Here is a 13,386-nt window from a genome sequence, read left to right as displayed (position 1 = left end):
CACCAAAATACTGTTGAGCAGAAAATATATTGTCAACTCAGACCTGCATTCTTTGTTTATTCCTACATCCCACTGGCTCAGATTCCATTAGTCTAAAAGATACATTCCTGATTGAGAAGCTATGTGTTTGTGTGGTCCCATCACTTTCTTTTAGACTTCTGAATACCTAAAATAAACCTTTTGGAATCTAGAACAAGCAGTCTGGGTAAAGATGAAAGAAAAAAAATGAGTGGATGGGGGTGTTGTTGGTGTGTATAAAGAGACTTCCATTGTTATGGCAACCAGCTTCCTCAACTGATGCAATTCTGTTCCCAATAATACGAGTTTTTAATTAAAATTTGACACTGCAGTGAGGAAGAACACATGTAATGCGTTGGTGTAGCAACCGGAATAAAGTCTGCATAAATTTAAACCTGAGGATCACAACAATTTGTGGAATTTGCCTACAATTAATTAGGAACCCTTTTCTCCTCTGCACTGGAGGTTGAACCTGGTGGCCTGACCTTTAACTGTGACCTTAGGCCAGATGGACCTCAATATCCTGTTCTGTAAAGTAAGAGATTAATGAGGGAGTGGACACAACTCCAGACTGTACCAGGATCCTTGTTTTCCTCTGCATGCAGTCCATCAGTCAACAGACATTTACTGAGCACTCACTGAGTGTCCAGCTCTGTACCAGGTGTTAGGGATACACCTAGGTTATCGTGTTTCCTTCCATTTTAGAGCTTGCAGTCTCTTAACTTCTCAATTACACAAATGTTCATGAAGTCATAGCTGCCATATGTTTAAAAGGTGTTTTATGCTGCTGCTGCTAAGTCGCTTCAGTCGTGTCCGACTCTGCGACCCCATAGACGCCAGCCCACCAGGCTCACCCATCCATGGGACTTTCCAGGCAAAAACCAATAACGGAGATTTGATTAGTTCGATGAGCTAAGGAAACTGAAGCACAGAGAAGCAACGATTTGCGCAAGACAACACCATAACAGTAACCCATTCAAAAAACAACAAACAAAAACCCTTTGCGGTGAAGTAGGTGACAGTCTTTACAAATAGAAAAATGGAGGACCAGGAGGATTAAGTGACGCGCCCCAGGTCACACCACAAGCCAATAGCAATGGGGTCAGGTCATCCAAACTCTGGCGCCGCTGATGCTTTCCTTTAGGCTATGAGAGCCAAGAACGGAACCGCACCTCGCAGGGGGCTCCGTTCTTCTGGTGGCACGGCCCTCCCTTCACCCTCCCTGAGATGGTTTTCCGATGTTCTCTGGCTCGCCTATTTCAGGTGAGGAGCAGGCGCCGAGGGAAGGCGTTGGACAACGAAGCGACCCAGCCGGGGTGCGCGCGGGGAGTGCAACCTCGCTTTTTGTCACTGACCACTCAGTTCAGGAACCCACCAGCCTCTGCCGGCTCCGTTGTCCCCATTGCGTGCTGCTAGCTGTGAGGTAAGGAGTTGGGGACCGGGAGAATCTCGACCCGCCTCGCCCGCGCAGCAGTCTAGCCCCGGGGCTAAAGGACACTAGGCCCACGCAGCCGTGGCCTGGCAGGAAGGCCCCCGGCCCGCGCTCCCCAAACCTGCTCTGTGCGCGTTTTGCGCCCCGCGTCCTGCGGGAAGGCGGGCCCGCCCCCCTGTGCGCGCAGGCGCGCGCCGCGCGGGGCTCGGACCGCAGCTCGGCGCTGGGCGGCCGCACGCGGGCCTTGCAGGTAGGGACCCCGGGGTACGAGGCTCCGCGGCGCCCGGCCCCGCCCCGCAAGGCAGTGCTGGGGCCTGGGACCCCCGGGCGTTGCTCCTCCCGAGCGCGAGGCGGGGTGCACAAGCCCGGGAGGAAGCTCGGGGAGCCGGCGTGCAAGGGGATCTGGGCGGTCGCGGGGCTCGAAGGCGAGGCGAGCGCGTCCGCCGTGCTGCTGTTGGAGGCAATCCAGAGGGTAGGGAGGAAGGCGGCTTGGTTTTTAGAGAAATGCAATCAATTAAGAGTTGTTCATTAATAAAAGAGAGGGCGTGGAGGGCGAGGGTTTGGTTTTCTTAGGAAATGGGTAATTTGGCAAACTTTCTCTTTCCTACCGTTGATTTCCAATTTTTATAACGGAAAATTGAATTATTATTTTGCCATAAAGGGAAAAAATAAAAAAGAATTCCGCCATTTTGGCGTTTTAAAAAGTAACCGTTCTGCGGGGCTGGCGGATCGGTGACCGCCCCGCCCGCCGCCGTCTACACCAGTCCCGGGAGGACTCGGAAGGCGGGCGGCGGTCCCAACCCTGGAGACCGCATCCATCCCTCCCGCGTTCCAGCCGCAGCTGCAGCGGGGGGGCGGGGCCGAGGCCCCAAGTTTGAGGCGCTCAGTTTTGCTGGGGTTCTGAGTGTGTGTCGGGGATTATCTGTCTGGGGCGATAGCGCCCCACCTTCCACACCTAGAGTAAGAGCATTTATTGAGCGTCTGTTGTATACGAGACCTTGATGGGCAAGGGATACGGGAAGTCTTGGCAGACAGACCAAGAGACAAACATTCACTCAGTAAATATTTATTAAGCATCTGCTATATGCCAGACACCAATTTGGGTTGGGGATCCAACAGTTGTTTTAGGCTGGGTTCCCTGGAAACAAGACTCTGAGAAGCTTTGAGTGGAGATGTATTAGGGTGCCCTTGGTGTTGTCACCTGTAGGAGAGGAAAGATAGCAGGGCGGTTGGGTGGAGAACGTTGAACTGCTGATGCAGTCTTAACAGAGGCCTCCACCTGTCCCAAAAGAAGTTCTGGAGGGGAGATGGCTCTGCTGAGATGCCCTAGACAGAGGCAAGGGGGCAGGCCTTTATACCTCGGGTCCAGGAGAGGGCACTTGGGCGAGGCAGCTCCCCTGGTTGAGGGCAATTCAGAGAGGAGATGACAGCTGAGGGCTGCCAGTGACAACCTTCACTGTATCCCCTCCTCTTCCAGCCTCTGAGAGACACAGAAGGAGGAAACAGTACTCTAGCCCCTAGGGCAAGAATGTCTAAGCCATTTATGGGTTTCAGAAACCTGTGTTTCTTATGTTATTGATCACTCTTTACTCCCACCTCTTTTTCTTTCTTTTTAGAAATATTTATTTTTTTGGTTGCACGAGATTTTAGTTATGGTATGCCGGGTCTTTAGCTGGGGCATGTGAAATCTTTAGTTGCAGCTGTGTGGGATCTAGTTCCCTGACCAGGGCTTGAACCTGGGCCTCCTGCATTGGGAGCACGGAGTCTTAGCCACTGGGCCACCAGGGAAGTCCCCACATCTCTCATTCATTCATTCACTGACTAGTTTTGAGTGCAGTCTCTGGATCAGGCTCTTTAATGCTTTGTTCTGTCTCGTGGAAGAGAGACAAGTTAATGCATAGATAGACTGTGGTGGATAGGCAATGGCACCCCACTCCAGTACTCTTTCCTGGAGAATCCCATGGATGGAGGAGCCTGGTAGGCTGCAGTACATTGGGTCACTAAGAGTCGGACACGACTGAGCGACTTCACTTTCCCTTTTCACTTTCATGCATTGGAGAAGGAAATGGCAACCCACTCCAGTGTTCTTGCCTGGAGAGTCCCAGGGACGGGGGAGCCTGGTGGGCTGCCGTCTGTGGGGTCGCACAGAGTCGGACACAACTGAATCGACTTAGCAGCAGCAGCAGAGCACAGCAGAGAGAGCTGTGTGTTAACTTTGTTTGGGGTGCGGGGAGGATGTGGATTCTGGGCCTTTCAGAAAAAAGGTATCACTCAAGCTGAGTCTTGAAGGATGATCAATAATTTTCCAGACATAAGGGATGTAGAAATGGACCAAGCAGAAGAATCAGCACCTGCAGAGGCCACAAAAGTGGTGCTCTGAAGGTGTGACCAGACTGCAGCGGGGGAGTGGATGGATTCCTGGTATCTGGCTCAGGCCTGGGAGCCATGTCAGATTGGTGGTGCTGCTTTGTGGACCTAGTGGGACAAAGCTTATGAAAATGCTGTGTGAGCTGCAGATTTGGGGGTTGGTAGTGGTAGAGGAGCGGAGAAGGCAATGGCACCCCACTCCAGTACTCTTGCCTGGAAAATCCCATGGACAGAGGAGCCTGGTGGGCTGCAGTCCATGGAGTCACTAAGAGTAGGACACGACTGAGCGACTTCACTTTCCCTTTTCACTTTCATGCATTGGAGAAGGAAAGGGCAACCCACTCTGGTGTTCTTGCCTGGAGAGTCCCAGGGACGGCGGAGCCTGATGGGCTGCTGTCTATGGGGTCGCAGAGTCGGACACAACTGAAGCAACTTAGCAGCAGCAGCAGCAGCAGTGGTAGAAGAGAAGTGCATTCAAATCACAGAGAAAGTAGTTCCCAGGTCTCAGAAAAAATAACCATCTAGCTGGGGAAAAACACAGTTGGTATTGCTAGCTAGGAACCCACAGCCACATGCAGTGGGTCTCAAACATCACAGGTGCCCTGGAGCCTCTCCCCTCCTGTGCTGGCAAGGACTTGTCTTCTAGAATTATTCTCTTTCCCCTGCTCTGTCAGTTTCTCCCTCTATAGGCTTATTTCCATCAGTTACAAACAAGCTGTATAGCATCTTCTATTTAAAAAAGCAAAATGGGGGACTTCCCTGGTAGTCCAGTGGGTAAGACTCTGAGCTCCCAATGCAGGGGACCTGGGTTCGATTCCTGGTCAGGGAACTAGATCCCACATGCTGCAACTAAGACTGAAGAGCCCGCATGCCACAACTTAGACCTGGCACAGTCAAATTAATTAATTAATTAAATTTTTAAAAAATAGTTTTAAAAAAGCAAAATGGAGACTTCCCTGGTGGTCCCAATGCAGGGGACCTGGGTTCCATCTCTGGTCAGGGAACTAGATCCCACATGCTGCAACTAAATAAATAAATATTAAAAAGCAAAACAGGGCTTCCCTGGTGGCTCAGTGGTAAAGAATCTGCCTGCCAATGCAGAAGACAAAGGTTTGATCCCTGGTCTGGAAAGATCCCACATGCTGCAGGGCAGCTAAACCTGTGCACCACAACTACTGAGCCAGTGCCCTGGAGCCCCAATGCCACAACTACTGAAGCTCCCAGAACTAGAGTCTGTGCTCTGCAGTAAGAGAAGGGAAGTGGCAGTACAGACCCCCAACACGGCAGTGAGAAGCCCAGACTCTGCACCTAGAGTAACTCCCACTCAGGATAACTAGAGAAAAGTCTGCAGTAACAAATACAAAGCCCAGGAATAAATAAGTACATAAAATTTTAAAATAAATAAATAAAAAACAAAACCAACATCCTTTCCTTGAGAACTCATCACTCTCCAAATACTGTCCCCCACATCAGTGTTCTTTGTATCACAACTCCTTGAAAGAGCTGTTAGTCTCCACTTCCTTTTCTCCCATCCCCTGACAAGGACCAGTTCTTACTGTCAGTTTCCCCACTAGCATGCAGACTCTATAACAGAGGCTTCTGTGTCTTCTGTTCACTACAAATTGCATAGAAAAGTGCCTGACACATACTAGATGCTCAATAAATACTGAACTAATTGATGATTTCTCTCTGGAACCCACTCTGATCAAGTTTTTATGTCCACAGCTCCTCTGAAATGATGCTTGTCGAGATTTCTCATAATCTCCTTATTGCTAAAATGGTCAGCTCTCAGCCCTCATCTGACTTGATCTGCTAGTGGTATTAACACCATTGAGCAGTCCCACTTTCTAGAAACTTTCCTCCAGAAGCTCAGATGCTTCTGGATATTCTTTCATCTCATTGCAGGCTCTTTCTCAGTCTCTGGCTAGATCTTCTTCCTCTTCCCAACCTATTTTGATGAGCTCCAAGGCTCCCACTTTTTTCTTTATACTCGGTTCTATGATTTTTCCCTGCCATCTGTACAGGATGGTTTTTAAATTTACATCTCCAGCCTCCACTGTATCCCTTACTTCTAGAATGTAGGCTTCATAAGAGCACTTTCTCTTGTTTGAGACTATTCCCAAGGCACAAAATGATGATGCTGACTCCCAGTTGGTCCACCAGTGTCTGCTGGGAAAAGGACAGAAACTTGAACAGAAGGGAAGTTCTCTCAACCACCCTCCCTTAGTAGATCTTGAGACAGAATGGAATTCTTTCACGAGTAACCATATTCATTCCTAATGACTGCCAATGTTTTGAATAAAAAGATTAGTTAAAAGGAATTAAAATGGTACAACTATATCAGCTGTGCAAAGCAAAATAATTTGAATTTAGAGAATGCTATTTTATAATTTTTTTAAAGGGGAAGTACTAGGGAGAACAAACCATGTGTGTGTGTGTACGTGTGTGTGACGCACTCAATGGTGTCCAACTCTTTAGGACCCCACAGACTGCAGCCCACCAGGCTCCTCTGTCCATGGGATTTCCCAGGCAAAAATACTGGAGTGGGTTGCCATTTCCTCCTCCAGGGGATCTTCCTGACCCAGGAATTGAACCCACGTCTTCTGCCTGTTTCTCTTCCATTGGCAAGCAGATACTTTACCACTTGAGCCACTTGAGAAGGGGGAACAAACCTTGGGTTTTTGTTTTTGCCACGCTGAGCAGCTAGTGGATCTTAGTTCCCCGACCAGAGATTGAACCTGGGCCCACGGCAGTGAAAGCACCGAGTTCTAACCACTGGACCGCCAGGGAAGTCCCCGAACTTTGGTCTGAATGTTGCCTTAATTAATCAGGTTATATCTCTAAGCCTTTGCCTACTTGAATATTCACTCTCTATACAACATTCACTGGATCATGGAAAAAGCAAGAGAGTTCCAGAAAAACATCTATTTCTGCTTTATTGACTATGCCAAAGCCTTTGACTGTGTGGAGCACAATAAACCTGTGGAAAATTCTGAAAGAGATGGGAATACCAGACCACCTGATCTGCCTCTTGAGAAATCTGTATGCAGGTCAGGAAGCAACAGTTAGAACTGGACATGGAACAACAGACCGGTTCCAAATAGGAAAAGGAGTATGTCAAGGCTGTATATTGTCACCCTGTTTATTTAACTTATATGCAGAGTACGTCATGAGAAACGCTGGACGGGAAGAAACACAAGCTGGAATCAAGATTGCCAGGATAAATATCAATAACCTCAGATATGCAGATGATACCACCCTTATGGCAGAAAGTGAAGAGGAACTCAAAAGCCTCTTGATGAAAGTGAAAGTGGAGAGTTAAAAAGTTGGCTTAAAGCTCAACATTCAGAAAACGAGGATCATGGCATCTGGTCCCATCACTTCATGGGAAATAGATGGGGAAACAGTGGAAACAGTGTCAGACTTTATTTTTGGGGGCTCCAAAATCACTGCAGATGGTGACTGCAGCCATGAAATTAAAAGACACTTACTCCTTGGAAGGAAAGTTATGAGCAACCTAGATAGCATATTGAAAAGCAGAGACATTACTTTGCCAACAAAGGTTCATCTAGTCAAGACTATGGTTTTTCCAGTGGTCATGTATAGATGTGAGAGTTGGACTGTGAAAAAGGCTGAGTGCTGAAGAATTGATGCTTTTGAACTGTGTTGTTGGAGGAGACTCTTGAGAGTCCCTTGGACCACAAGGAGATCCAACCAGTCCATTCTAAAGGAGATCAGCCCTGGGATTTCTTTGGAAAGAATGATGCTAAAGTTGAAACTCCAGTACTTTAGCCACCTCATGTGAAGGGTTGACTCATTGGAAAAGACTCTGATGCTGGGAGGGATTGGGGGCAAGAGGAGAAGGGGACAACAGAGGATGAGATGGCTGGATGGCATCACTGACTCAATGGACGTGAGTTTGAGTGAACTCTGGGAGTTGGTGATGGCCAGGGAGGCCTGGCATGCTGCGATTCATGGGGTCTCAAAGAGTCGGACACGACTGAGCGACTGATCTGATCTGATCTGATCTGATATACTATATGGGGTGTCCTGTGTATTTTAGGGAGGAAAAGCTGGAAGATATATCAGTGCACAAGAACAGGAGGAGAGAGGAGTGGAGCTTGGGAAAGACAGCAACCACTACAAGCTGATTTTCCCATTTTTAGTGGAGCTGCCAAGCTCCTCAAAATCTCTGTTCAGAGGGAGTGAGTTGTTTTTTGTTGAAGGCCTGCTAGTATCAAGACTTTACATATTTTTTCCATTTAATCTTCATCAGAGCGCTTTGAGATAAATACCATTATCCCCTTCATTTTACACATGAGGAGACTGAGGCTCAAGGAAAGAAAGTTACTTAGAATCACAGACATTTAAGGCCGGGGGTGGGATCTGAAATTCAAACTGACTTAAGTCTAATTTAAGCCTACATCTCTGTTCTTTCCTTTATGCCAGAAGCCATTGTCAAGCCCTGCTGACACCTTAAAGCAACCAAATATCACTTACTCATACACTGCTTTTTTTTTCTGGCTATGCCTCACGGCTTGTAGAATCTTAGTTCCTCAACCAGGGATCGAACACGAGTCACCAGCAGTGGAAGCACAGGGAATTCCCTATACTGCTTTTTATTAACAAGTTCAAATTAGTGAAATCCAACACAGCACCTGCTGCGTGCCGGCACATTTAAGGAGTTAAGTAAATGATAGGTATTAAGCATATTTGTTATGTCACTAGGTCTTTTTCCCATATATTTACATGTTTGACCCTTTATTAAATGTCTCTACTCCCTTTGCTTTATTAAAGCAAAATCTTGCACTGCCTGCATTTTCATACATTACTTATTTGCTCTTCAGATTATAGGGTGTTTATGTTTTTTATTTTGTTTTTGTATGTGTATGTTTCTTTGCTTGTTTTTGTTTTTTTTTTTTTGCATGTGGGATCTTAGTTCCCCCAACCAAGGATCAAACCTGTGCCCCCTGCAGTGGAAACTTGGAATCCTAACCACTGGGCCACCAGAGAAGTCCCCTCAACAGATGTTTGAGTGCCCACTCTTTGCTTGGGATTGGAGGAAGTAGTGGGCAGGAGGCATAAAAGAGCACCATCAGGAAAGATCATCTCCCAGGAAAATGACCTTATGAGTGAAGGAGAATCTGGTACTTGAGGGTTCTGAATCCCCAGAGGGAGAAGGGAGTGATTCTACTGGGGGTGGAGGTGGAGGTTGAAAAAGAGGGGAATTTGGACTTGGCCTGGGCTGTGCCATGAGATAGCTGACCAGACAGAACCTTGGCCCGAGACACACTCTCTGAGACTCCCTAGAGTTTGCACAGCAGTTTACAAAGCATCTTCACACATGCCCATCTTACAGGGACGGGGGGAGGTGCAAGGTCTGGCCAGAGCTCTCACCTGGGTGACCTGGATAGAGCCAGGAGCCAAACTTTATGCTGGGCTCCTAAAATACCTTACTCCCCTCATGGCTGAGGCTTTTCTCTGAGGGTGGACAACTCCTCCTCATGGAGGCCCCCTACCCGCCTGATCCCCTTGGGGGCTGTGTTCCATTTGTAGGCCTACCAGGATGGAGGGGCATGCTGAAATGGAGATGCTGAGGACACTGAAGGGACCCTCCACAGGGGAGGTCAGCGTGCACCTGGTGGCCAGAGATAGTCCAGGCTCCGGTTCTCACCTGCCCACTGCTGCCTTTATCATTCCAGGTGGGCCAAGCCAGGGGTCTAGGGGAACAGGAGAATCCACATCCATGCCCAAGCAGATGTGGGTCCTGGGGAGGAGACGATATTTTTCACCTGCTTCCGCACTTGCATGGCAGTGTTGGAGCAGGGTCGTCAGGCTCACCTGTGTCGTATCTGTCCCTGTATCTGTTCGCAGCCAGCTCGGCCGCCCTGGGTCTGCCCAGCAGTGCCCTGGATGTGTCCTGCTTTCCGCGGGAGCCGATCCACGTGGGCACCCCGGAGCGAGCGGCCGGCAGCGTACCTGTCACAGCCACAGTTCTGCCGCAGCTGAGCACCGGGCCGGCGGCCAGCCCCAGCGCCAGCACGGTGCGGCTCTTGGAGTGGACCGAGGCCGCAGCCCCGCCTTCGGGGAGTGGCCTGCGGGTCAGTAACTGTGGGGATTGGCGGGATCCAGCGAGCCGCCGCTGTGGGGCGGGGCCTGAGGGCCCGGAGGCGGGGCCAGAGGCGGAAGGTGGGGAAGCTGGCCGAGGGGGAGGGTTCTGGGGGCGGGGCTTGAGGTGAGGGACTCTGGGGGCGGGGCTTGAAGTGCTGGGCTCCCAAGACGAGACAGTTGCGGGGGGGTTCTAGGGCCTGTCTTACGGTGAATGAGCCTTGGAGGCGTGGCTTGCAGTGAGGCGGCGGGAGGGGGGACCATGCTGACTGGGGGTGGGTCAAGGGCCAGGAGTCGTGCCCCTCTGACCCTTCCACGGTACAGTTCCGGATAAGCGAGTACGCGCCGCCGAACATGGTGGGAGCAGAGCAACCCCCAAGCCCAGAGCTACGGCGGGAAGGCGTGGCCGAGTACGAAGATGGCGAGGCCCCGGCGGGGGGTGGCGGCGCGGACCCCCAACAGCCGGGTAGGAGCCCCAGGCCCGGAGCTGGGCCCCTGCGGAGGCTGGGAGAGCCCCGAACTCGCAGGGCAGCCGAAGCCAGAGGCGTGGCCCTAGGGGGCGTGGCCCGGGTCCCGGCGGGTGTGCCCCCACCGGCGGGTTGGTCTGGGGGCGGAGAAGGCTCTGGCGAGGGAGACAGGGCTGTCCAGTGGGGGAAGTGGGGAATGGGACCGAGGTGGAGGCCCAGTGTGGGCTCCGAGGTGGGCGGAGCCTGAGTGTGGACGTGTTGGGTGGGCGGCCTGAGGTGCCTTGGTCTCCCCCAGCGGACCTCCCCCAGGACCCTCCGGAAGGTCCGCCTCAAGACCCACCAGAGGATGATGGCACCTGCCCGTGCCAGGCTTGTGGGCCTCAGCAAGGCGCTGGTCCAGATCCTAGTTCCTCCAATGATGGCTGCCCTCAGCGCTTCCAGGAGCGGTAAGCCGGAGGGAATTAAGCCCCACTTCTTTGCCTTTCCGGCCCTGAAGCCCCTTTGGGGCTTCTCCGGCCCCAAGGCCCCGCTCCTGTTCCGATCTTTGAGGGGAGGTGGATGGTGCAGGGTGGGTGGTTCCTTCCCTCAGGCTGTCTGTCCCTCAGGTCAGTCATAGTGGAGAACTCCTCAGGCCAGAACAACTGCACCAGCGCTTCTGAGCTCCTCAAACCCGTGAAGAAGAGGAAGCACAGGGAATATCAGAGCCCATCCGAGAACGAATCTGAGCCAGAGGCCATGGTAGGAAGCGGACAACTGGGAGGGCAGGGGGAGGTTGTACCTCAGTTCTCACCACTCCCTCCATTAATCCAGATGGTGGGGCTGGGCCACAGAAGACACATAATAACTCACTCATTGTATTTTTGGGTCCTGTCTGGAGTCAGATCCTGTACTTGGTTTCAGGGAAATAAACAAACAACTTTCCTGTTTTTCTAGAGCCCCCACCTCAGTCTAATAGCAGGGCTGTCACTTTGACATGAACCAGCACCCAAGTAGGTCTGCAGGCAGATGGAAAGATTCCTCACTGGGGCCCCATCTCTGGGCTGGAGGCCATGGAGCACAGGGCAGGTATTCGTGTCCTCAGTTTCCCCACCTGGGAGTGAGAACTGTAATCAGGCTGTGTAAACTAGAGGGTATGAGACTGTGCCCATGTGGTAAAGGGTTGTCTGCCAGAGCTGTGTTCCTGCTGGTAGCCTAGAAGAATATCCACCCACTGGGAGCAGAACACCGTGTGGCCAGAGAGCTAGGCCTGGGTCAGGAATAGAGATAGGGGCTTCACGCCAACTCATAAAGACAGGAAGCTGGGATCTGTTGTCCTCTACAGGAGAAGCAAGAAGAAGGAAAGGATCCAGAGGGACAACCTACCACTAACACCCTAGAAAGTGACGAATGGAACAGCAGCCAGCCTGGTACGATGGCCTGTGTATATATATTCATGAACCATGTGTATATGCCTTTGGAGGTGTGAAGCTGGGAGTGCAGGTTACCATTGTGAGGGTGTATTGTACGTAAATAGATGACCCTAAGTTAGCATGTATGTGTGCGTGTGTGACAGAGTGTGGTTTTGGTTTGTGCCATGGTATATGTATCTTCTTGAGGCTAATATCATGTGTTTGTTTATCCTCTACTATCCAGCGACTTAGCAGCAGCAGCAGCAGCCAGTTGTGAGTAGGCCTCATAATATCCAAAGACTTGAGCAGACTTTAATGGCACCACATGGTATTGCTTCCCTGTGGTGGTGTGGGCAAGTCCATACTGGTCACTGGTCTGACCTTGCTATTTGGGCCTCCATTCTAATCCTTTGGTTTTAAGAAAAATGGAACAAAGATCATTATTAGCGAGCTGTGGCCCTCAGACCTTCTGCATTACCATCTCCACTTTCCATGACAGCAGCCAATTGGAGCCAAGTAGAGTTTATCACACAATCACCCAGAGACTGTGTAGCAATGTCTCTCTGCCTTCCTCAAAACTGAATCTCTTCTACTAGTCATTATATCCCTGGTCCTTAGCCCAGAGGCTGGTGTGGAGTACACTCTCAATAAATGTTTGTTCAGTGGATGAATAAATGAGTTGTATGTTGAGTGAACTCCGGGAGATGGTAATGGACAGGGAGGCCTGGCGTGCTGTGATTCGTGGGGTCGCAAAGAGTCGGACACGACTGAGCGACTGAACTGAACTGAACTGGTGTTTCCTTTTGGACTATGGCTTGTTGCATGAGTCACTGTCTTTCCTGTTTCTTAGAGAGCCAGAGAGTGAGGTCAGTTTTAGGACATCTTTCTCCCTTGATGAACCCATTGCCAGTCAGAGGAACCTGATCTGTGTCCAAGGCATCAAACACTATAGTAGTCTATATTCTGCCTATCTTAACCAAACCATATTCTCATGGCTCTCTTTCTCACCCAAGGCTGTCACATCAGAAGCCAAAGTCTTAGCTCTCATTAGTTTTTGTCCTCTTTTAATTAATTAATTGGCTGTACCAGGTCTTCGCTGTGGCACGAAGGATCTTTGATATTCATTGTGGCATGTGGGCTCTTTAGTCGAGGCATGCGAATTCTTAGTTAAGGCATGTGGGATCTAGTTCCCTCCTCAGGGATCAAACCTGGGCCCCCTGCTTTGGGAGCATGGAGTCTTAGCCACTGGACCACCAGGAAAATTCTGGTTTATGTCCTCTTAAGTCTTAAATAGAGGCAGGAGTTAATATATCTAACTATATTATATATATCTAACTATAGATATCAGAGAAGGCAATGGCACCCCACTCCAGGACTCTTGCCTGGAAAATCCCATGGACGGAGGAGCCTGGTAGGCTGCAGTCCATGGGGTCGCTGAGGGTCGGACACAACTGAGTGACTTCACTTTCACTTTTCACTTTCATGCATTGGAGAAGGAAAGGGCAACCCACTCCAGTGTTCTTGCCTGGAGAACCCCAGGGACGGGGGAGCCTGGTGGGCTGCCGTCTATGGGGTCGCACAGAGTCGGACACGACTGAAGCGACTT

The 13,386-nt window shown here is 50.4% G+C and overlaps 1 protein-coding gene across 6 annotated transcripts in view; it reads left to right on the top strand.

Moving 5' to 3' along the window:
* The first annotated feature begins 877 nt into the window (after positions 1 to 877).
* Positions 878 to 13,386, top strand: part of L3MBTL1 (L3MBTL1, histone methyl-lysine binding protein) — a 33,871-nt gene continuing 21,362 nt past the window's right edge. For 2 of the 6 annotated variants that reach the window (XR_003513982.1, XM_027558508.1), the window contains exons 1-7: positions 878 to 1,441; positions 9,374 to 9,519; positions 9,692 to 9,918; positions 10,250 to 10,391; positions 10,688 to 10,838; positions 10,998 to 11,130; positions 11,714 to 11,798. Coding sequence is in view for 5 of the 6 variants with exons in the window: in XM_027558508.1 (XP_027414309.1) it covers positions 1,257 to 1,441; positions 9,374 to 9,519; positions 9,692 to 9,918; positions 10,250 to 10,391; positions 10,688 to 10,838; positions 10,998 to 11,130; positions 11,714 to 11,798 (1,069 nt within the window). In the remaining variant the exon portion in view is untranslated. Of the gene's footprint in view, positions 1,442 to 1,648; positions 1,701 to 8,756; positions 8,965 to 9,373; positions 9,520 to 9,691; positions 9,919 to 10,249; positions 10,392 to 10,687; positions 10,839 to 10,997; positions 11,131 to 11,713; positions 11,799 to 13,386 lie in introns of those variants that run through there. The other 4 variants (XM_027558510.1, XM_027558512.1, XM_027558513.1 and 1 more) reach the window with 4 other exon arrangements.

Source organism: Bos indicus x Bos taurus, chromosome 13 (assembly GCF_003369695.1).
Source record: "Bos indicus x Bos taurus breed Angus x Brahman F1 hybrid chromosome 13, Bos_hybrid_MaternalHap_v2.0, whole genome shotgun sequence".
Lineage (NCBI taxonomy): Eukaryota > Metazoa > Chordata > Mammalia > Artiodactyla > Bovidae > Bos > Bos indicus x Bos taurus.
This window is presented reverse-complemented; position numbering and strand designations above follow the sequence as displayed.